The sequence below is a fragment of the Oryzias melastigma genome, linkage group LG5 (genome assembly GCF_002922805.2).
Source record: "Oryzias melastigma strain HK-1 linkage group LG5, ASM292280v2, whole genome shotgun sequence".
NCBI classification, from domain to species: domain Eukaryota; kingdom Metazoa; phylum Chordata; class Actinopteri; order Beloniformes; family Adrianichthyidae; genus Oryzias; species Oryzias melastigma.
Genome location: NC_050516.1, coordinates 14,153,445 through 14,178,418, shown reverse-complemented (window position 1 = coordinate 14,178,418; position 24,974 = coordinate 14,153,445). Strand labels below are relative to the sequence as shown.

The following is a 24,974-nucleotide window of genomic DNA, read 5'->3' as shown; positions in this document are numbered from 1 at the left end:
CCACCCAACCTAATCCCACACACAGTCATTGAGCCTGTTTACGTGCATACAAAACTAGAGACATCAGTAGCCAGATGTGTATAAATTGTTTTGAATACAAAATTCCAAATTCCAGTCCACACGCTGCTCTTCATTAAATTATTAAATATTTTTAAACCATTCAGTTGTTTAAAACTTTTGAGGATCTATTCTTTTCATCATCACCTTGCTGACATTTATAGCTTTAGCTTTGCAAATGTTGAAATTATTATGTCTGTAAACTAGACCAAGCATTTCTGCTTTTTGGGAAGAAATCGGGGGTTTACTTAAAAGCATAAAGCTGGATTCCATGTGTTGCAAGACTTTCAGTTCCCTTCATTTTTTTTTTACACATGCACAGATAAAAGTACTAAATTATGGACAAACATGGAATGCTTTTTGAAAAAATCTATTTGCATTTATACTGCCAATATCAAGAACAGAACAATGGACTACGTCCACATGTAACTGGAAAATACAATTATTTAGGAAAATAGATTTGGTTTGTTCCTGAAACACATTTATTTACTGAAGCATTCTACTCAAACGGGCTGCACAGAAGTGCAGGGGTTAGCGCTCTCACCTCACAGTCAGAAGTCCCTCGTTTAAATCCCAGCTGTGGGTAGTTGCATGTTTTCCCTGGGCGTCCTCCCACAGTCCAAACACATGCTTCATTGGTTGATTGCAAACTCTAAAGTGTCCCTAGGTGTACACGTGTGAGCATGTGTGGTTGTGCTTGTGTGCATTGTAACAGACTGGCGGCCTGTCCTGGGTGTAAGGTAGCCGAGACTTCCAAAAGGGTATAGTACAATAGCAGGTTAAGAAAATGGATGAATGGATGGAATTTACTAAAACTTCAAGGAGAGCTGCCAAATTTGAAACCGCCCAATTATATTTAATTTCTTAGATTGTTAATTCCTTCATAAATTAATTTCACACTCATTAATGTATTTAAGCAAATTGTGTGTGTTTTTTTGAATGAGTGTTTTACCTGGTTGTGAGTTCTTGTTGGACGTGAATGACTGATACGTTATCTGCCAACACAACACATGATATCATCAGTCCATCCGTTGCGCGGTGATGAAAAACATACTGAAGTTTGCTCCTTTTGCCTCTCCTCACCCACTCCAACCCCTTCACCTTCCACTGGGACAGTTTACTGTGTCACTGTACTGTATGTAGACCATGCATTAACTGCGGCTTCTGCCTTCTAAACAGTAGAACTGTATCTGCAGCAAGATAAAAAAAAAAAATTATGTTATCACCCATTTCTGTTGATAACGGAATGTTCAGGAACATAGATAAAAAAGCTTTTAAAGCTTTGATGATTTCAAGGGAAGACCTCAGATATCTTACCAAAAGACAGACCCTAAAACATGTGCTTTAAATTCCAATAGAGGAACTTGACATCCAAGTATTCAAAACATCAATCAAGAAAAATTACTGTACACATGTCCTGCATTTATACATTTATTGCATACGATAAGAGGGAGCTGTACCTCTCTCCACCACCATTTAACTTCAGATAAACTTTTACAAGACACATTTTGTTTGTGGAGCCGTGGTGATAAGACTAGAGATGAACTGATAACAGGTTTCATCAACTCGTCTGACAGTCTCAAACAGGCCACATCCCACTGTTACATCCTATCATGTACATGGACACTTCATTGGGTCTGTAGGCCAGCACAATGCATGGCCCAGTTTTTGCTTTAGTGTATCATCGGAAGTGTTGTAATGTTTACAAAATACTGTCCACATCCTCATCCAGTTATCTCTCTGTTCATTGTACAATTCAGCTCACAGATCTTTAAGAAAGTCTTATTTTAATGAGAAGTAGTGACAAATGCACACAAATACAGTTATTCAGACAATTATTGAGACAATCTGACCTTATTGAATGAAGTTGGACTAGATTGGATTGCAATGATGGATCCCAATAATTGTAATTATTTCTGCCTTAATTTTAGGGCCTTGAAACAACATGGGCGTTAACAGGCACCTAATGTGTGTATATATATATATAAATATTTATATATAAAAACAACACAAAGCTGTCGCTCTGAGGTAAAGCAGTTGTCTCCCAACTGTTGGGTTGGTGGTTTGATTCATGGCAACCCCAGTCCCATGAAAAAGTGTACACCAAGTAGAAAGAGACTAGATAGATCCATGTACTTTATGTCTTCATTTTCCTCGTCCGAGCTGCCATCTGGCTCAAAACTATACAGCTGGATAGCTCCAATATTGTTTACCATTTTTGTTGAACTAGTAATGTTGGGATGGAGGAGTTAGGGGGTGTAAGATTGCGGGAATTAGTGTAAACCGATAGATGACGGGAAGGGGAGCAGACTAAGGAACTCCTGCCATTCTGCAGACACTGTCCTAGAAAACAACTTTTTTAAAATTATTATTTTGGCTAAAAACAGCATAATAATAATTAAAAGACCACTGGAAACACTTTTAAAATAGATCAAAAGATGATCAGGGTGGGACTTCAGGCAATGGTCCAAGACTCGTCAGACTCGTCTAGACAAGACAGCCTAGATTCACCACACCACATGACATTCCAGAACAATTTCCAGTTTTATGCACAAAAACAAATTTCTATATAAACATATCCTTCTCCATATTAAAAATGTGTCCAGATTTTTTGTTTTTAACTTCTCCTTGAAAAAGTTGGTTTTACCAACCCTCTGGGTTTTATTGACACTTTTGCCCCAGTTTCAGTGACTGTTGGCTGTCTCTCATTCCAGTTAAAAACTGTGCATCCACAGTTGAATTCATGGATGCTGAAAAGAAAAGGCTCTTTGCGGAAGAGGTTAAGGTTTAGTTGCTGCTGAGGAGCTAGAACAGATCCATTGGTGCTCGAGTACACCTTTGACATCCACCACATGCAAGAGTGAATCCGACCATGATGACCTATCTCTTGGATATTATCTCCTGTACATTTGGACTCTGGATTTGTTTACCTCGTGTGGTGGATCTGAATCCTACCTGTGACTTAACTGTAAATGAATTAAAGATAGTGATACATTTTAGAGCAGAGGAGCCAAGAAAATGGGTCATCTCAGACACAATAAAGGACAGGAGAGGTCTTGTGCTACTGCTAGAGATGGGAGTAAGTCACTAATTTTCTCAATAAAGTCTCAAGACTTAACATTTAATTTTCAAGCAAGTCAAGTCCTTGCTAGGATCAAACAAATCACAAGTCAAGTCCTGGAAAAATCTCATGATCACGCTTTGAAGAAAAAAAACTGTCAGCTTAACAATGAACATTGCAGTCTTTAATAGGATTTTGTCAGGAACGGTTGCAGACGGAATTCAATGAACTTAAAAAATTAAGGTTTATTTTGACTTTAAGTTCCATGGAAGTAATGTGCTTTTTACATATTTAGTCATTGCCAAAAATGTAAAACTATGTTAGCTCACATACTATTTTTGTGCAAAGCAAATATCAGTTTATCTTTAAGATTTGAAAAATATATATTTTGAAACTGCAGACAGCCACGACTAAATTAGACAATCTTTTTTTTAACACCTGTCTAGCAATTTGTTATTTCACATATTAAAGTTCAATGTCTGTGAATCTGCTGGCTTTGCAGTGCAAGATAATATAAGAAAACGGAATCTGTTATCATGTATTGTAAGATGGCAATATGTGTAACACTGGTCTGTCACAATATTCTCCAGTCATATCTACTAAATTAGAGATTTGAATTACTGCTCAAAGTTGATGAAGTGCATATTTAGTTGGATTTATAAAAAATCAGATAAATATGCTCAATAAATTGCAAAAAAGAAAAGTAGCCCTTTCAAGTATCTCAAGCCAAAGTAATATTAGGGACATGTATATGAAGTTGATATCCTAGTCCTTTTCAAGACTGCATAAACTTAGAGGTTAATTTCCTCTTTCCTGGACCAAACACAGCATTTCCCTGTTCCCTTGGTGACATGATAGCAACACATCAGATTCTGTCATGCTACTACTTTGTGAGAGGCCCATAGTGCAGCAGTCTGGTGACAGGTTGGAAACGCATCTCTAAATGTATGCAAAGTTAAAGGATTTCTACAGAAATTAAATTCTGTCCTTAACACTTGGCACAGCACATGATCCGCTCCTAGATGTCCCAAAAACCATAGCTAACCAATATAGATCAGACTACAAGGAGTAAGAGTATTAAGGCTTAAAGAGTAAAAAAAATAAGAAAAAAGAAAAAAATCCTTCATCCTGTTTTGCCCGTTAAGCTACATTAACCAGCAGAGGTTACAAAAGGAGAGTACAACCTAGTGAAACAGTGGCTGCCATGTGGTTGTTCATGAGTTCAAGTCTCAGGCTATGTAGTGTCATTACCCCCTTGGGAAAAACAATCAACCCCTTCCTCCCATTTTTTTAAGCAGACTTTGTTTGTAAAGGAGCTTTGCCACCATCCAACTCCAGCTAAGTCACACAGTACCAGATGTGAGCTTTATTACTTTTTTTGCAGGATTTTTTAAGATTTTTTCATGGGGGGGCCTTGAAAACCCTACTTAGATACCTGCTATGTGGTCTCACCCTGACTGGCACTAAATTGGGGTTGGGGGGGTTATTAATTATGGATTATTGACATCAGTGCAATGAACTGCAAAACATTACCAGTTTTTAAAGATATGCATAATGCTTACTGTCTCTTAAGATTGTTTTAACGTCATGGTCTCTACTCACCAGACCAGCTGCCTGTCAATAAGCGGTCAGGATCTCTTATTTATTCCTCCTTTGCCTTTGTGGCTGCTTCCTGTCGGTGTTGCAACAGTGAGTCATCAAAGTTCTGTTTGTCTGGTTCCTTTGCCTTGTCATAGCTCTTAACTCCTTCTTCCTCTCCAGTTCCCCCACCCCAGCCTCCAGTGCAATCAGGCTCATCATCTTAATCTTTTAAGTTCCAGAACTAAATCTTTAGTCTAAGTCGCCTCCTCTTGCCTGTTGCCCCCATTCTATCAAATAAAAAGAAATTATTTCTTCAAGGTCCATCTGCAATTGCCCTCTGTAACCTCTGTGTTTTTTGGTACCCTGATCCCCTAAAGAGAAAGAAAGATTTTTTTGTCCCATTAATCAGTGTAGTAAATTTTCAACTGTTATGTGCTACGTTTGAGTTTTTTTTTTTTTTTTTTTGGTTGACCATCCCTTTGTTAGCATTCTATAGCTATGCTGTCTGTGATTCACATATTTGATTTGGCATTGGATTTTACTTCAAATGCCCTTCCGGACACAGCCCTCTCCACTTTCTTGATCCAGGGATGACCACACTTGGGTAGGGATCCCCATCATACCTTCCTTAACATCTAAGAACTTATTATGAAGTATAGCTCAGGATGGGATTTTCTGTCCTAATGTTTTACCTTCATTATTTATGACTATGCCGAATCATAAATAATGGAGATTGAAGATTAATATGCATTTCACTACACTGCAGCTGAATGTTATCCTCATCGGTGTTCCTATCAGTGACCGGTGCCAGGGTCAGAGTACCTCCATGGCCAAAGGGCAGAGATACAATAGTCATGGCTAAAAGAAAGCATTAATGTGGCTTGTTTCATAACAGGTGATGGAGATGTGTTTCCTTTATCAGTCTGTTTAATGTTTCATGTTCTTTGTGGTGCTTCTATTAACATACAGCTATTACATAACTTTTAATGTTTAAAGGCTCAATAATTGTAGATAAACAGGTCCAGGTGAGCTTTATAAACAGATCTGTTGTCTTATCAAACCATAAAACATTCATGTACAAAAGTCATTGTTAATTCTGGATTCTTTTACTTTTGTCTAAAATTTAAAAAATGAATTTTGATCAAAAAAAGGGTTTTATTTTTTTGAAACCTGAAACATCTTCAAGGTTCATGCACTATTCATCTTTCTTTTAAATGCAGACTGCACCTTTGATGAAGGATGAAAGGGGTCAAAAACTCAGATGACTGATAAATGGAGAAAAGCAATTCAGAACCGTTGATTTGGATCGTTTTAAATACCACAGGAAAAGTCATTTAAAAGAAAAACAACAAAAAATTGAGACGAGGACTGGGGTTGGGGGAGTGGGGGGGTAATCTCAGACCTGTGCCTGGAACTGTACATGTGTCTGCTGTTATCAAGCTGATAAGTTTTTATGGCTGTTAATCTTTGAATCCCTCCCATGAAGATGCGTTCCTAGCCTGCCATCACAGAGCTCTCTTGATAGCAAACTCTAAAGGCTGTGGAACGGCTTCTGGACAGATCAATAAACTAAATGTTGTTGCAAAACACCTTTCCTTTCAGAATTAAAGCAAGTGAGTCAACTGTGCGCATGACCTTCTTCTGACTTTGCAAACATGCCAAGTCACTTGTTTCCTTTCTACCCTCCTGGATATGATTGACTGTGGGTCTGAAAGATGAAGACCAGAGACTAAGAGAGTATCCAAATGTACTTTAGTAATAGTATCTAAATATGATTTAGACTATCTAAAATGTCATCTAAGTTATCTAAAAATTTTTCCCAAGTAAGAATAGAAATATTACTGTCAAAAACTACTTAAGTACTAAATAACAGCATAAACATATTTGGTCATTGCCTAAAACAGGCATGTCCAAAGTCTGGCCCATGGGTCAAATCTGGCCCGTATTCAAATTTCAAACAGCCTGCAGGCACCTTTCACAAAATCCTTAATATGCGGCCCCCAACTCTCTCTAAAATCTGCGTGTTCGATTTATTGTTGTGATTGGCTAAATTAAATTTTAAGCCATTTTAAACCTGTGTCAACACAGATTTGCAATCATCTTGTGACACTTTCTTGCTCATTTTTAAAATGTCACCTGTAAATTTAGAAGGAGAGTTGATTGTGAGGGCCACTGTTTCCAGGACAAATAAATATGCAAAAACTGTCCAGCAAATAGACCAAGACACTGTGGCTGTCTTTAATGAGTTCAATAGCAAGAGGAGCTACCAGATGAGACAAGCTATCTACGACAAGCTTACTGGGACTGAATGGTGTGAAAATTTGACAAAAATTAAGATAAAAATGCATTTAGGTGTATTCGTGCTCTATGGAAAGAAATGAAAAGTATGCCACTGCTATGAATGTAATGTTATTAAAATAGTTAAATAATATCAGACCCAATGGTCGCCCCTCACACATTTCTACCTCACAAAATCTGGTCTTCTTTACAAAGGTTTGGACACCCCTGGTCTAAAACTAGAATTAGGTTTACAAAAACATTCGCCAAATTGTAACATTTTATAACATTAGAATAAAATTCAGAAATAACTGGAAAATCTTCGACATTTAGACCATTTTGGCAACAAGGTTTTCACTAATGTACACAATGAAATTGGAATGCATGTAATTAGAATTATTGCAAGTAATTGATATCCGAGAATTTTTTATTTTAATGTTAGAAATGAATTTTTACTGTTAAAAGACAGCTTTTCAATCAACAAACTACCTGTTGCCTAAAAAGCAGACAGGAGGTCTGAGACTTTTAGAACAACCCAACTCCAACACACAGCCATGTGTTCACCATGGTTCAACAGTCAAAGCTGAACTATGTTGGTGAGTTTAATTGGAAGCAAACTTTTCTGTATTTTTCTGCCATTATCTCTCAAATACCAATATTGTGGTGATACTGTGAATCCTTAAATGCAGTGGTAAAACCTTAAAAACAAGAATCAAAGTAACTAGATGACCCCAGACCATAGTGGTCGAGTAAAAATTCCCAGGCAAACAATTTTTACAAGAATATACTCAGGTAAATGTAACTTGTTACTACCAATTTCTGACAAAGTTCCCATCAGAAAGTTTTTTTTGTCATATTTAGTGAAACTTGTTGACTAGTTGTCAGGGCAGCAGAGACTGGATAATCTCCAAGGTCATCCTGGTTGTTGAAAGTAATGATAAGAGATATGTGTACTGTCTAAATTACTAAATTACCCAGTGTTGCGTGTTCAAGCAAAAAGTCAATAATTGTCTACATGCATCTCTTCAGAATCTTATCAAGAGTCCTAATAATCATTACATGCCTTGTGCCAATTTGTCAAAGGCTGTTAGACCCCTGCCTCCCCCTGCACAAGTGTATAAAAGTCCTATCCCACCTGCTGTCTTTTGACTCTTTCATCTGAAGTCCAGAGGTGAGTTCAGAACAGCAGACAGAGCTATTCTTCTTTTACTACCACAGCTTTCTTCTGTTGTTGACTGCTTCCCCTTTTTTGCCTTTTTCCAGTTCATTCAGTCAAGTTGGGGAAAAAAAGCTTGAGATGAGCAAGCTCACAATTCTTGCAGGTATGTGATTAATTAAAGGAGTTGTTTCCATCATCTGCATAGCTTGTCTATGTTTCAATATCAACTTTAGATGTTTAAATTTAGTAAAAAGAGAGCTGATTTACATACAATGAATGACATTAACAATTTTTTGTTTGTTTCTTTTAGGCTTATGCCTGATGTTATGCTACCTGGGTAAGTTTTAACAAATTTTTATTGCAAATCACTGACTGTTCAGTGTTGCAGCATGAGTAATTTTTTGATCTTCCTTGCCTCCTCAAAGGGTCTGCCAGCCGGATGGAGTGCTACTTCACCAACTGGTCACAGTACAGACCTGGTGATGGCAAGTTCATGCCACATAACGTTGACCCCTTCTTGTGCACCTCCCTCATCTATGCCTTCTCCATCATTAACTACAACAACGAGCTGGTCACCTATGAGTGGAATGATGACATACTCTACAAGGCCTTCAATGAGCTCAAGAACAAGTAAGAGACAGCCTATGTCTGCACCAAAACTCAAACTGGTTTAGTTGGTTTCACCTGGTTCTATGGGCTGTGAGGGACATCATGTGACCGTGGCCTTTCTGTTCCTAGAAATCCTCACCTGAAGACTCTGCTGGCTGTTGGTGGATGGAACTTTGGTTCTGGACAGTAAGTAGGATCTCCAATCTAAACAGAAATCTAAAGACTTGTTGAGTTAAAACTGCTGTCTTCAAAGACCAACAGTTCTGATTCAAGTTCCAGTCAGATAGATCAGTGGTTTGACCACATACAAGATCTCAGACCAAATCTGACAATCTCAGACCCGGACCTGTAGATTAAGGTTATTCCTGGAAGTTCCTGAAGTTCTGAAAGCCTTTCTCCTGCAGGTTTTCCATCATGGTGTCCACAGCAGCAAACCGACAGAAATTCATCCAGTCCACCATTAGATTTCTGAGGACTCATGGATTTGATGGTCTGGATCTGGACTGGGAGTACCCTGGTGCTCGTGGAAGCCCTCCTGAGGACAAGCAGAGGTTCACTCTTCTCTGTCAGGTATGTTCATAGCTCACTTCCCAGCACTAGTTCCTTGTTTGTTTGTTTTTTATTTTTTTATTTTACTAAACTCATTATCTGTTGTAGGAACTTATTGCTGCATATGAAGCTGAGGCCGTATCCACCGGAAAACCCCGTCTTATGCTGACAGCTGCCGTCGCTGCTGGAAAAGGAACCATCGATGGAGGATATGAGATTGCTGAAATTGCCAAGTGGGTCTAGGGCTGTAAAAGATTACTTTAAAAGCCAAGTGTCTGGGTTTTTAAACCTTCCCCATGCTTTTCTTGCGTCCTCTCTTCTTTAGGGCCCTGGATTTCATCAATGTGATGACCTATGACTTCCATGGAACTTGGGAGCAGTTCACTGGACACAACAGCCCCCTGTATCGAGGATCCTTTGACTCTGGAGACCTTATCTACTTCAACATTGTAAGAAAATTGGTGCTGAAAGTAAACTGAATGTGGCGACATTGAACCATTGAGTCTTTTACTCAACTCTGCTATCACTTGTGACAGGACTATGCCATGAAGTACTGGAGAGACAATGGCACGCCACTGGAGAAGCTGAGAATGGGCTTCGCATCTTATGGTCGTACCTTCCGGTTGACATCCTCAAACACTGGTGTTGGAGCGCCAGCTAATGGACCCGCATCAGCTGGACCATACACCCGGGAAGCAGGGTTCTGGTCCTACTATGAGGTAACTTGTTCGCAGTTATTGCTTTCTAATGATGAATTTCTATTGTTGTTTTGTCTACTTCTTTTTTTTTTTTTTTAAGAAATTGCTTTCTTAGTCTTGATTGTACTTTTTCATCTATTTCAGCCAAATTTCAACCATTTCAGGAAATGTACTCTTAGTTTAAGAAGCCTTTTTAACTTTTTACAAATTTTAAAGCCATATCTAGTCTGAGTTGGCTGTGCTAAAAATAGTTTCAGTACTTTAAAAAGGTAAATAAACCACAAGCAGGAAACTGGTCGACTATGAAAATGATAACTTCCTCTGAACAGAAGAAACCAGTAAGAATCAAGAGAGGAATAATTTTATTGAAGAGGTTGTTTAGGTTTTGTGACCTGGAAAGGGGGGAAAAGAGAGCTGAACAGTTAAAAATACTTTTACTTTGTTTCAGATCTGCACTTTCCTCAATGGAGCAACAATGGACTGGATCACAGATCAGCTTGTCCCTTATGCCTACAAAAACAATGAGTGGGTAGGATTTGACAACAAGGAGAGCTATGACATCAAGGTAGGTGTGGCTACCTGAATCCATGCTGAGTATGAGACTGCTTTGACAAGTTCTTACCCAAGTCATTGTTTATTTCCCCCTTTACAGGTGCGTTACCTGCAGGATCAGGGCTTTGGAGGAGCCTTTGTGTGGGCCCTTGACTTAGATGACTTTTCAGGCAAATTCTGTGGTGATGGTCCCCACCCACTGCTGTCTTATCTGCGCAAGCTTCTTAACATTGGTAAGTCATGAAATAACATTGGTCTGCAAAGGTTAAGAAGGGAATCGATTTCACTGGTAGTTTGCTGAATGTTGTGTTATTTTCTTAAATGTTGTATGGTTTCTAAAAAAAAAAAAAGTCCTTTGGATCAGTGTTGAGGCCATTTCTTGTTCCATTCTCACTCATCGTAGCTTTTGTTTTCAGACAGAACAAAGCCTCAGTGTTAGAGCTAAGTAAAAGAAAATATGCAAGAGTTTCTGCAACTAAAATTATGACCCCTAATCCCTGCAGAACTCCCACCACTGCCTTCAACAACCACTCCAAAACCTGGTGCCAGCACCACCACCACAGCCACCACAACAACTACCACCACACACGCTCCTGGATCTGGCTTCTGCAATGGCAAACCTGATGGTCTGTACCCCAATCCCGATGATAATGCCACCTTCTTCATGTGTTCTGCTGGAATCACCCATCTAACCCAGTGTGGGGCCGGATCCGTCTATCATGACTCCTGCAAGTGCTGTGGATGGCCTTGAGAGAGAAGAAGGCAGTATCACTCAGACCGCTATGTGTGCAACATTTTTCTAAATTCGTCTCCCACTATTGCCCTATAGAAAATTTTTATTTTTGTGGAGTGTGTTGTAAAGATTACAGTTGAAAAATAAAACATATATATTCCATTTTACTTAAGATGTGAAATCAAACATGTTTTTGTGGCTGGTGATAAAAGTATTAGTGGATCTTTTTCTTCTCTGCAAAAAACAGCTGTGTTTGAATGTTTTTGAAAAAATAAAATGAATCGCAAATACGTTGAGTGGAATGGTTTCATTTGTCTGTCAGAGATACCGGCATCCATGGGCCCATGCTCACGTCAGGAAAGTTTTTACATGGTTTTCCATAGCTTGTCAATCAACATGGCTCCAGTGATAAGTGCAGGTTTTTAAAGTACCGTCTTGCTTAAGCCACATCTCAGACTACAAACAAATCAAAATTAAAGTTAAATTAAGAGCCTAAACACAGCAAATCATTCTATACATATAAGATTCTAGTTGGGCCCAAAGTGCAAATTACACTGCTCACAAAAATTAAAGGAGCACTTTAAAGAAACACATTAGATACAGCAGATCTCAATATGAAGTTGGATACCTTTACAAATGACGACAGGGCAGTGTCTTAGGAACAAAAGGATGTCAAGTCTTTTAATGGAAATAAAAGTTTTCAGCCTACAGAGGGCTCAATTGTGTAGACACCATAAATCAGAGTGAAATGAAGATGTGGCAGGTTAGTCCATTTTTCCAAAACTTAATTTCTGTAACTCAAAATGCTTTTCAGTATCTTGTGTGGCCCCACAAACTTGTATGCATGCTTGACAACGTGGCGGCATGCTCCTAATGAGACGACGGATGGTGTCTTGTGGCATTTCCTCCCAGATCTTTGTGAGGGCATCCCTGAGCTGTTGTACAGTCTGAGGAGCAACCTGGCCGTGCCTAGTGGACCCAAACATAATGTCCCAGAGATGTTCTATTGGGTTTAAGTCAGGGAATTGTGAAGGCCATTCAATTGCTTCAATTCCTTCATCCTCCAGGTACTGCCTGCATACTCTTGCCATGTGAGGCCGGACATTGTCGTGCATTAGGAGGAAACCAGGACCTACTGCACCAGCGTAGGGTCTGACAATGGGTTAAAGGATTTCATCTGGATACCTTATGGCAGTCAGAGCACCATTTCCTAGGCAGTATGAGGTCTGTGCTTCCCTCCATGAATATGCCTCCCCAGACCATCACTGACCCACCACCAAACCTGTCATGTTGAACCATGTTGCAGGCAGCATAACGTTCTCCTTGTCTTCTCCAGACACTTTCACGTCCATCACAGGTGCTCAGGGTGAACCTGCTCTCGTCTGTTAAAAGTACATGGCGTCAATGGAGGACTTGCCAATTCTGGTGTTCTTAAGCAAATGCCAGTCGAGCGCCACGGTGCTGGGCAGTGAGCACAGGGCCCACTACAGGACGTCGGGCCCTCAGGCCACCTTCATGAAGTCTGTTCCTGATTGTTTGGGTAGAAACATTCACACCAGTGGCCCTCTGGAGGTCATTCTGTAGGGCACGAGCAGTGCTCAGCCTGTTCCGCCTTGCACAAAGGAGCAGGTACCGGTCCTGCTGAGGGGTTGAGGACCTTCTACAGCTCTCTGAGCTCTCCGAGAATAACCCCCAGTCTCCTGAAATCTCCTCCATGTTCTGGAGATTGTGCTGGGAGACACATTAAATCTTCTTGCTGCAGCACGTGTGGATATACCATCCTGGAGAAGTTGGACAACCTGTGCAACTTCTGTAGGGTTAAGGAATCGCCTCATACTGCCAGTAGAGATAATTATAAAGCCAAAATCAACACGAGTGGAAAACTAGCCAAAAAAGATCAAGAGGGAGAAACTTGAAATGACCTCCACTTGTAACACCAGTCCTGTTTTGATGGTTTTCTAATTGTTGCCACTGAAGTGCACCTGTTGTTAATTCATGAACACCAATACAGCTGAAATTGATTAACGAGGCCCTCAGCTGCTTAACCAACCAGAAAATTATCAGACAGGTTTAATTTAATTCATGCCAGGACCAATACAAAAAAGTGTTCCTTTAATTTTTGTGAGCAGTATATTTGGCTGTTGTGACCAATGGTACTGTTCTTGAGTACTGAATGCTTGGCCTGATGTTGTAGCACCTTTACTCCAACCTGAGAACAGATTGGCTGTGATGTGAGCTAGAGATGGGATAGAGAATATTTATAAAATTATATATGTTAAATAAATATTATAATATAATGTTGATTATATTGAATCTAATAAGAGCCAAAGCAACAATTATTAAAATTTTTACATTTTGACAAATAGTTTATATATAAAAAAAAATGTAACTGGTTCTATTTGATTGGAGCGTAAATTCAAACTTTAGGGTAAGCCGTGGTGCAGAGGTAGAGCGGTCAGCATCGGATTTGGAAGATTGCAGGTTTGGTTCCTGTCCACCCTTGCCTCCCCATCAAGACACTTTACCCTACTTGCTCCTGATGGTTATAGACTGCTGTGAGTGTTGGACAGTAGAGCTGCCTTCAGTGTGTAAATATGTGTGCACATTGGTAAACGTGACTGACTGCAAAGCACTTTGGCCCTCTATGAAGCTACTAAAGCACAATATAAATATAGTCTATTTTCTGCACTATAACGTGCACTTAAAAGTCTTGATTTGTTTTACTAAAGACAGTGTACCTCATAATCCAGAGCACCAAATGAGTTGATTCTGGTTGTGCTTAATAATGTTGAGGCAATTTTGAGAGGTACACGTCAGACAGTTTTTTTTTACAAGTTGCAAACAAGGTATTATTGTGAAAACCCTAACATGGCCAATGTGTAGCAGAGTCGAACTGCATTTTTTTAACGTGTTACTTACAAGTCAGCGAGTTAGCATTGTCACAGTATTGTTTCTTTCTGTGGTATCAGTTTTCTTTTTTTATGAGTTGCAAATAAGCTTGGTTATTATTGTGAACAGGTGTAGTGGTGTGGGACTGTGATTTTCTTTTTATCTGTTACTGACAAGTTTGGGAGTTAGCAAAGTTGCAGTAGCGTTTGTTTTAGTTGTATTGGTCTGTTTTATTTTTATGTGTTGTAAAAAAGTTGTTGTAAATACGCTAGTGCAGCTATCACATAGTCTTAAACAGGTTATCAAATTTCTGTGAATGCAGTTAATAATGTCTGACTGACTGATGAATTTATTTCTGACTCTTGTCTCGCTTAATGTGCCTTAGAGTTCAGTGCACCCAATATATGACAAAAGTTTGAAATGAGATTATTCATTGAAGCTGAGCCAGCTAATCCAATGCAACCTAAAATTCGGAAATTACAGTACAGCATTTATCATTTTAAAAGCAGATGTTTGGATCCATGGTACATTAAAACTTCATGGAACTGTGGAAACTGCATGGTTTTTCCAGATGGTTTCCAAATAGAAGAAATATATTTCCAACATAAATAATTCCCACCCATTCCAGCTGGGCACATGTGCCAGAGAGGAAGATCCTTTCAACTGCCCTAGTTCTCTGAAGGATGGTCACAGTTTTACTCTCAATCATTTCTGTTTCCTCATTTTCCCTGGTTGTTTTTACAAAATTTTATCATACTGACACTTATTTGAGAATACTTCAAGTTGATAGCATATCAAACTTAAAGTTATATTCTTGCTGTAACGGAAATCTACGGAGAAGGTCAGGTACAAGAGCTAAAATAAAAATAAGAAAAATAAGATAGAGGAACATTTGATCAAGAATACTTCAGTAAATTGCAAAAGCATCTGGATCATAGACAGAAACAAGAAATGTGAGAGTGTTTCTGGTAGTCTAATGGCTCAGCTTTGTGTTTCATACAGTATAAACAGAACAGCTTCATTTTTTTTATTCAAGCAGACAAAACACAAGCAACATTTGTTTTCTTGCCACATTTTGATGTTCTGAGTTACGATGTCGCAATTTTCTCACTCAGGGATAAAGAAAGCACCAAAGCTACAATCCAGTGTTCCAATGGTTTTCCTTGTTGCACAATATCTCTCCTGCTGGCCTCTTAACTTTCTTATTCATTATAGTTTTATTACAATATATTTTTTTCTTAACCTTGTCTGTATTTGTCTTGTTCTACAAGCTAAATTCTTTACATTTACTTGATTTTTACAAATAGTCTTCCATATTTATGGTATTCTCATGTCAAAAAGATATATTTGCTGGAGCCAATTTTTATTTTTTATTTCCCTTTTCGAAAAATACTTAGTTTTTTCCATATTTCACTTTGCATTTGTGACTCTCATGCTCTTCAAAACTCTCCAAAGGTAAACAGCACCAAGCACTAATTCTTCATTTACGTTCTACAATTAATGTGTTTTCAAAGGTGCCAATATTCTTACATGATCACCCACAAATCCAAACATAACACAGATGCGATTCATTTAAGTGTGCATGCGATTTATAAATTGGTAAGCATTTAAGATGTTACGTGTTCAGGAAATTTTCACTTAACTATAGATAGTTAGGTTTGCTTGGTGGCCTTGAGGTAAAGTGTCTGCCCTAAGACTGGAAGCGCATGTGCATGGTCGAAACATATCAAAGAATGAGACCCAGGACACTTGTTTAAGGAGGGGACAACATGAAAATACTACTTTTTTAGGTTTTAAGTGCATTATACTGTTCATTCCTCTCTATAAAGAACCCCAAAGTGGTATTTTGATCCTTTTTGATGGCCAGGGCTACTAGAGACAGATATGTGTTATGTGCATCCATCTTTGAAGACATTTGGATTCTGTTTATATTCGTGGAAGAAACGAAGAAAGAAAGACTCTAGGATGACGTCATGAAATGGGTGGCAGCCACACATAGCGGCAGGCGGAGCTTCAGGTAGCGAGTCGTTTTACTTCCGGATAGGAAAAAACTCACGAAAAATAACTCATATTAAAAAAAAAAAAGTTTCTTTTGTGTTCCAAAGGTACTATATGATTAGGGAGGGTCTAAGGGCAGGGACAACCAGTTTATCCCAGTTTATCCCAGTTTATTTAGTCTTAGTTTTTAACTATTGTTCATATTTTGAAGCCCACTGAGGCAAATTCCTTTGTGATTTTGGGCTATATAAATAAAATTGAATTGAATTGAATCATATATATGGATATAGTTTGAGAAAATCGTGGTGTGGCCCCTTTAAGAGTTTAGTTATTTATTTTGAGTGAAAACATCAACCATCTTTTGAGATGAAAAAAAAGGAAAGCTAAAGCATTTTAAGTTTTTCAAACTGGGATGCCAATACTTGTCATGCAGTTTTAATGTTACTGTTTTCGCTGTTTGTAAATAAAGCTTCTTCTTTATTTTAATTACATACCATGGTATTTCTTGAAACAATTTTATCTTTCTTTTTTTAATTAACACATTTCAGAACAATATTAAAAGCACAGGTAAGGTACAAATATCTAATGTAGCATACAAGCATGTACAGATATTGCCTCAAACAAATTTGAAGAACAGTTTGACAATGTCTTATAACAGAATAACCAATGGGACATGAAACACTAACATAAAAACAAGAAACTTAAAACAGGGGTTTGTTTGTTAGAAGTAATCCATCCATTTTCTAAACCCATTTTTATCCCTTCTGGGGTCATGGGGCTGCCGGAGCACGAGCACTTTTGGGGCAAAGGCAGGATACACCCTGCACAGGTCACCAGTCAGTTGCAGGGCCATAATCGCACACCCATACACACTCACATTCACACCTAGGGGCAATTTACAGTAACCAGTTAACCAATGAAGCAGGTTTTTGGATGGCAGGAGGAAGCCGGAGTCCCCAGAGAAAACCCACGCATGCACGGGGAGAACATGCAAACTCCACACAGAAAGATCCCCCGTTGAGGATTCTGATTCGGGTCCCCCAGCTGGGACTCGAACCAGGGGTGTTCCTTCTTGCTGTGAGGCAAGAGAGGTAGCCAGTGCGCCTATGTGCAGCTCAATTACAAGTATTACATTTAAAAACTTTAAATAGTCGAATTGTTTTTGTTAATTTCTGATTAGGCCTATATGTTTTTTGTGTGTTTGTTTGCTTGTTTTTAATTTTGCCAGAAATAATGAAATGCATTTGTTAAAACAACAAACAAAGAAAACACTTAGGTTACATTTAATTCATTAGAGTGACTATTACCAGTGACTAAGGTCAAGTAGAGCTTGATTTCTTGCTTGAAACATAGTGAGAAAAAGCAAATTCATATATTCCCATCCCTTCTAAGTTATTTCATTTTATATTGTTGTATAGTTTTTATAATCCAGGTTTTATCAGATTAAGTGCAACATTTTTTTCAAGTAAAAAAAACCCCAATGCTTATTAACTTTTGATTATACATTAAATGAGACATTATTTTATAATTTGAGTAAACCTAAACTCAAATCACACCTAATGTAACAGATATGTAATAGTCATAATTCACTCAATGATCATGATTAGGTTAATTATATATTATAACGTCCTCCTGATCGTAATGAAAAAGTGGAGAGTATATATTTTTACTCAATAATGTACTTGATTCTGTTGGTAATATTATACTTATGAGGTAATAAAATGACTGGGTTCCTTTGACTCTTTATCAAGTATAAGGTTATCTTAGTTTACATGGACTGAATAGTTAAATAATAAATGTCTAATAAATACGTTGGTACACTTCATATCAATCATGACAATTACCCCAATCGAAATAACATTTGTTATTAAATTTGATTTTTTTGGGAATTATAGTTATGGGAAAACGTTCCTTCTTTGCAGCCAGATGACCATATCGTTCTCTGAGGATTCCGAACTCCATCTCCCACAATGCTTTGCGTGTTTTGGTTCCACGTAGACACGGTAGAAGTTCCGGTGTAAACGAAGGTTTTGGATCCGTGTTGGAGAAGCCTCGTCCCGTTTGTTTTGGTTCTTTTTTTTTAAGATGGTTAGCTTGTTTTAAATGACGTCCATTTTAAGCTAGGCTAGCAGACATCGCGCGCGGCCTCGAGGATGTTCACGCTGCTGTCGGGGTTGTATAAATTCATGTTCCAAAAGGACGAGTTCTGTGTCCTAATCCTGGGCCTGGACAACGCCGGGAAAACGGTTCGTGTTTCTTCCCGGGTCAACGAGCCCAGTCCGGTTTGAGAAGGAAGCAAAGTGTGCTATGATTTTTAGTTTAGTTTCAGTGTGTGACACTAGACTTACCGGTACCTGCACGGTTCTAGAACAGCCAGTCTTCTTTTATGAAACCTGCACGAGGAACCTGTGGTCCAACAGAACCGTTCAGTATGGTTCTGGACGTAGACGCGTCAGAAAGAACATGGTGAAATGGGTTGAGTTTATGAACAATAAGCAACTTTAAGCAGATCTTCTAAAAGGGTGTGACGTAGACCCACCTTGACCATACGACCCGTCTCTTCCGTGCCTCCTCACACTCTCTGTCTCCACAGACCTTCCTGGAACAAACCAAAACCAAGTTTAGTAAGAACTATAAGGGTATGAATCTAAACAAGATCACCACTACTGTGGGTCTGAACAGTAAGTGGATCCTTTGGGTTCTGGTTCTCCTTCCTCCCACACAACCACCTTTGTATAGAATGGTTCGACCCTGACACCCTCCGTTTTCTTCATTGTAGTTGGTACAATCGATGTGGGCAAAGCTCGGCTCATGTTTTGGGACCTGGGAGGTCAGGAGGAGCTCCAGTCTTTGTGGGATAAAGTAAGTTTTTAACTGGATCATGTTTCTGTGGTTCTGCAAGACTAGAAACCCTTCATACTGTGGTTCTGCTGCATCCTGAGGCTGAATGGCTTTCTGTTCTGTGTGTGCAGTACTATGCAGAGTCCCACGGAGTTATCTACGTGATTGATTCCACTGACGAAGAGCGTCTGTCGGAATCCAAGGAGGCGTTTGGTAAGTAGCATTGTGTGGATGACCCAGCTGACTGAACCACAACCTGACCCGGTTTCTCCTACAGAGAAAATGATCAGCAGTGAGGCGTTAGAAGGTGTCCCGCTCCTCGTGCTTGCCAACAAGCAGGATGTTCCGGTAAGGCTTGTCTTATCTCCTAGGTTCACTTTTAGTCATCCTTACTCGGGTTTAGTTCTGTAAACCTGGTAACTTTTAAACACCACTTGGACTATTTTAGAAAGACCCAAAAACTGAACATAACACTCCTGGTTCTGGCCTCGTCTGTCTATTCTTCAGGACTGCCTGTCAGTTCCAGACATCAAGACGGCTTTTAGCGACTGCGCTCCAAAGATCGGAAAGAGAGACTGCCTGGTTCAGCCGTGCACCGCCCTCACCGGGTAACACTGCTGTCTCACCTGTGTCTGTGCTGATGTCATTTTCCATGTTGTCATAGTTAAGTAGGACAAGCAAATTGTTATGTTCACTCTTTTTACACTAAAACAGCGTTAAAAGATTTCCTAATTGCACTATTTAAACTGATATGAGTTTTATCAAAGGTAATGTGAAACACCTTTCCTTTTTAGAAAAAGGGCAAGGCAGCTTATAGAGCCACTCCATTGAAAATGGTGTTGAAGCATTTTTCTCACAAGAAAGTACATATATCAAGAAAATCAAGATAAAATGACATTTCTGAGTATTTATTTATTTACTTTAAATAATTGTGAATCAATAACAGATAAAAAATGCAGTTTGAAAAAGCTTGTAGTTGTTACGTACAAACTACAATCGTCAGGCCACAGGCTTCCTGCTACGCTCTTTTCTGATGCATCCACTTGCAGATGAATGGCTCAAAACTGTACAACTGGATAGCTCCAATTTTGATCGCCATTGTTGTTGAACAGCTAATGTAATTTGGGGGTGTAAAGGGCTGTAAGCTAGACGGAAATGGTGTAAACAAAGGGATCATGGGAAATTAGCACAGGCTTAACATCAACACCCTGTGGCGACTCTCTGATGAACTCTTGCTGGTCTGCAGAAACTCTTTAAAAACGACACTGTTTTTTTTTTTTTTTTTTATTTTGGCTAAAAATGGCACAATCATAATTAAAAGACCACGGCAAATAAATTGAGAATACGTCAAACATGACTGGAGAGGGACTTTGAAGGACTTTGAAGCATATATGCTAAACCTGCGTTCAAGAACACGCTAAACAAGCATTCTTGAACATGCCTGGTGTGAATGTAGCTTTAAAGTGAGGGAGTTGAACTCTGTCCAGGAGTTATGAGCTCATGGGGATTTGCTGACAGACCTGTGTAAAGCTGGGTTTCAACTCCATAGCTGATATGGCCACAGCCGTGACAGATAAAAAACCAAAGTAGTGTGCATAATCTAACCCCAGAAGGAGCATGCACAAAGAAAAGACATCAGTGGTCCAAGAATTATACCCTGAAGCACTCTGTGTGATGAGGACCATTAGAAACAACATAGACCCTCCCTTAAAGATCTGATCCATCTGTGGATTGTACCTCATAATCCCTCCTACTTTCTCAGCCTCTTGAGAAAAACTTGATGGTCCACAAAAGGTAGAGCTGCTCACATGCCAGCAAAAAGCTTCACTTGTTCAGATCTAAAGTGTGTTTTGAGACCCTTAATTTGACTGAACCCTCTGCTTCTTCAGGGATGGAGTGAATGAAGGCATCGAGTGGATGGTAAAGTGTGTGGTCAGGAATATCCACCGTCCCCCCCGGCAGAAGGACATCACCTAAGACACTGAAACCTCTCTGGATCAGACAGACTGAATTCTTCTGCCCGTGCGGCCCTGTAGTTTCACTCCTCTTTTTTTCATGACAGAGTGAACAGAGATGAGCCCCTGAACCTCCTACCGTTTCAGAAACTCAGTCTAGCTACAGTCAGACTGCAGCTCACAGAGAACAGGAGCTTCTTGTGAACATATGCTGTTACATTTCCACACCTGTCTGCTCACGGGCTTCATCCCTGCGCTCAACAACCTCTAACCCTTAAGACCAGGATCCAGCCCCTTTTTACCTGTTGATGACCAAAGCTCCTTCTCCTGCACCAGGCCCTCTCTTCTGATGAACTTCCAGGCAGAAAAAAATTTAGGATTCTGTCTCCAAACATCTCAAACTATCAGATATACAGACTGCCTCCTGAGCCCCAGCTGTGTTTGAAAGCCACAGAAAAGGTCTCTCTGAGGCAGACCTGCAGGTCTTAGTATTGGAGCTTGTGGACTTCACATCTGCTGGATCCATGTGTGAAGTTTTGAAGAGAAATGAAGTCTGTGGATTGTTTGTTTTGAAATAAAGAATAGTTTCATAAATGGTTGTCTAGTTTTGCTCCAAAGATTTAGATTTTCCAACAAAATACAAATCTGATGCTAAATCAGGGATGGGCAACTCCATGCCTCAGGGGCTGGTGTGTCTGCATGTCCTCCATGTACCTGCCTTATGTGTGGCTGATTACCTGATGAGGCGTGTCGAGCCAATTAGAACATGCCAGAACAGAGCATGTTGAAAAACAAGAATGAGGCCCTGGTCTTCACCTTTGTGCTAGTTAAGGCACATGTTGTTTTTCACTTGAGACTTGGTGACAACAATGTACATCTCAGAATAAATGTCTTTGATGGCAATAGCAATAGCAACTGGAGGAACAAGTGTTGTTCCATGTGGGCTAAGCATAACTGTGATATAAGCACATTTCAAAGAAGTCAAGGAAACCAAGGTTCAGAGCAGCAAACAATAAGTTTGAGAACTGATGTTGTTCCTATTAAGTTTTTAGTTTGTTGCTGGTTTCCTGAAATAAAGGTCTAGGTCAGGGGTCTGGAACCTGCAGCTCTGGGGCCACATAAGGCTATTTTCACCCTTCCATACTAACTTTTCCTTAGTAATCTTTCAAACTGGGGGGAAGTAAATTAACATTAGATTAGTTACATTTCTAATTTATAGTTGAGGTACATCTAGGTATTAAACAAACCATGTCAAGGTTTTTACATCTCTGATGCCATTCAGATGCCTTGTTTGCTCGACCCTTCCTTAAAATCTGATCTATAAAACACAAATTACCTGCACAATAATGGTTAGCAGCTGTCTAGAAGAGAGCCATACTATAACAATTCAAAATGCTATATTTTTCAACAGTTAAAAACTTCGCAGCAGTACATCAGCTGCACTGGAATGATCCTGTTCAGCTCATAGTGTGTTTTATTTTTAAAGGGAGTGAAATGAGCTTCTGTCAAAAGTAAGAAAAAAATGTTTACAATTATGTTTTTATTCATACCAAAAATAAATATAGTTCATATTTATTATTAAAAAAATGAATACAAACAACAATCACATTTTTCTAAAGGGGTAAAATAAGACTTTGCGGCCCTCCTAGGTTTTGATCAGTGAGAAACTGGCCTAAATGGTTCTTTTACTGTTAAAGATTTCAGATTGCTTGTTTAACCAGAAGGGGGCGTGCCTCACCACCAGGTAGGTATCTAGACTCTGATTCCACTGAGCTTCAGGTGGACCCAAGGACAGAACCAGCTGCCACTGGGCTGCAGAATAAAAGCCAAGTTGAAGTCTCCCCATGACCATGCCCTTTCTTTGCTTCTTGTAGTATTGTGTTTCTGAAGCACCCTCATAACCTCTGTCTGTGGTCAGACTGGTTCCTTGTCTGAGGACTTTCCTCCAATGACTGAGAGTGCAAGTGGAAACTGAACAAACAAGAAGCAAGAAGAACAAGTTTTCTCTAGTAAAAGTTGTGCTATCCTTGTATAGAGAGAAAAAAATAATTAAAAATACTTTTTTCAATATTTACGAAAAAAATATAATTCTATTCATGTGTTTCTAAATCTATTCTTTCATTTTATTTTTGCTGTTCTACATTTATTTATGTCTTATATGCAAATAGGCAAGTATGGTCACAGCACGGACACATACTTTAAACTCTCCTTCTGATTTATGCATTTTTATGGTTTATACTACTAAATGCTTTGGCTAACACCTTTGGCTCAATTTTAACTGTGATCATGGACTTATTATCACAAGCTTTGCACATTTATGCTGCTGCGCCCCTAGCAAAAAAGTCTACTTCAAGTGTACTTGATCTATACAAGTTTACTTTTTTATATAAAACCCATATATTGTAAATGTATAATGTTCCAATATAGTCGGAGGACGTATTCAGTTCCTTCACAACATGGTCTGTAGTAGACTTGCTATCCTTATCCTCAAGTATAAGTATGCTGGTCCTTCTTATCAAGTCCATCCATCCATCCATCCACTTTCTTGACCGCTTCGTCCCTTTCGGGGTCGCGGGGGTGCCGGAGCCTATCCCGGTTACTGAAGGGCGAAGGCGGGGTACACCCTGGACAGGTCGCCAGTCTGTCGCAGGGCCTCATTCACACACCCAGTCACTCACACATTCACACCTAGGGACAATTTAGAGTCACCAATTAACCTATGAAGCATGTCTTTGGATGGTGGGAGGAAGCCGGAGTCCCCGGTGAAAACCCACGCATGCACGGGGAGAACATGCAAACTCCACACAGAAAGGTCCCAGCCGGGATTTGAACCGGGGCCTTCTCGCTGTGAGGCGAGAGCGCTAACCACTTGCGCCACCGTGCAGCCCTCTTATCAAGTCATCATTGTAAATGAGACTTTGTTCTCAATTTATCCTCCTGGTAAAATAAATGTTAAATAAATATAAATAAATAAGTATACTCAATAAATAGACTTCAAGCATACCTCTATTTGCTAAGGGTGTATCTGAAATATTTACTTTTTTGGCAGAACCAAACCAAGTCAGATTGCCACACCACAAAAACTTGTTATGAACCTTCTTAGTAGGATTTTATAGCTGTAAATTTGTGGGCCAGTGTCCCTGACACACCCTCAGACACACACTTCGTTGCTATTTCCAGTACAGGTTGCATTTATCATAAATTTTTAACTCAGTTTCATTTCATGAAACAGGGCATGCACACCGCTTCAAAACGTTGTCTGGTTTGATAAACCTCTCACCCTGGATTGGGGTGTTAACCATCGGTCTATGCCCTTGCCTGTAATCGTACTGATTGGTAAGAGGAGCACTCGTGCACATACGCATGCATTTTATGCTGGTACACGCATGCATCTTATCTCTATGTTTGTGTGAGAGAAGTGCAACTGTGGCCTCGAGTTAACCTCTTCCTCCTCCGATCTAAAGATGACATCCACCAGTACGCCTGACCTTAAGCTGCCTCTTATTTGAAACAACTCCAATTCTTTTTAATAATTGCAGCCCTTAGCAAAAGTAGTGCACTTGAAGTTTGTTTTGTTAAGTATATTTGCGTATGACAAGTATACTATGGCCCGCAGGCTATATGCGATCTGATAAACAAATTGATCCGGAAAAAACTGGAATAAATTATTTTGAAAATCCTTTTTAATGTTTTATTTTCCTGTAATTCTGATATCTCCTCATAGATGGCACACTATAAATACATTGACCTTTGTTTAGGTGGAGAAAGTTAATCTGCACTCATGTGGTGTACAGATTAACAACATCCATTTATTGTTTTTCTGATGTTCATGTGTGTTTTTCCAGTCAGACAGTCATTCTTCTGAGTGTTACAACACCACATGAACGCAGCATTTCTCTAAATTTGAAATTTTCTCTGAGGGACAGCAACCCATTTTTGTAATTGGTACTAAAATGAGAAAAAAAGTCAAAGTTTTGAAATTAAAAACTCTAAAATGTTCAGTTTAAAAAAAACG

At 39.3% G+C, this 24,974-nt stretch overlaps 2 protein-coding genes across 2 annotated transcripts; both read left to right on the top strand.

The window, feature by feature from the left end:
• The first annotated feature begins 8,082 nt into the window (after positions 1-8,082).
• On the top strand, positions 8,083-11,534 carry LOC112145322 (acidic mammalian chitinase). Its single transcript, XM_024270475.2, has 12 exons — positions 8,083-8,147; positions 8,240-8,298; positions 8,446-8,472; positions 8,561-8,765; positions 8,874-8,930; positions 9,149-9,314; positions 9,402-9,526; positions 9,619-9,742; positions 9,830-10,012; positions 10,440-10,556; positions 10,644-10,776; positions 11,047-11,534. The coding sequence occupies exons 2-12, from the start codon at positions 8,274-8,276 to the stop codon at positions 11,292-11,294; spliced, it is 1,410 nt and encodes a 469-aa protein (XP_024126243.1). The 5' UTR covers positions 8,083-8,147; positions 8,240-8,273; the 3' UTR covers positions 11,295-11,534.
• A 6,621-nt stretch (positions 11,535-18,155) lies between these two features.
• On the top strand, positions 18,156-21,555 carry arfrp1 (ADP-ribosylation factor related protein 1). The gene is made up of 7 exons (XM_024270477.2): positions 18,156-18,409; positions 18,757-18,844; positions 18,943-19,025; positions 19,136-19,217; positions 19,282-19,352; positions 19,512-19,612; positions 20,894-21,555. The coding sequence occupies exons 1-7, from the start codon at positions 18,317-18,319 to the stop codon at positions 20,979-20,981; spliced, it is 606 nt and encodes a 201-aa protein (XP_024126245.1). The 5' UTR covers positions 18,156-18,316; the 3' UTR covers positions 20,982-21,555.
• Positions 21,556-24,974: the final 3,419 nt, after the last annotated feature.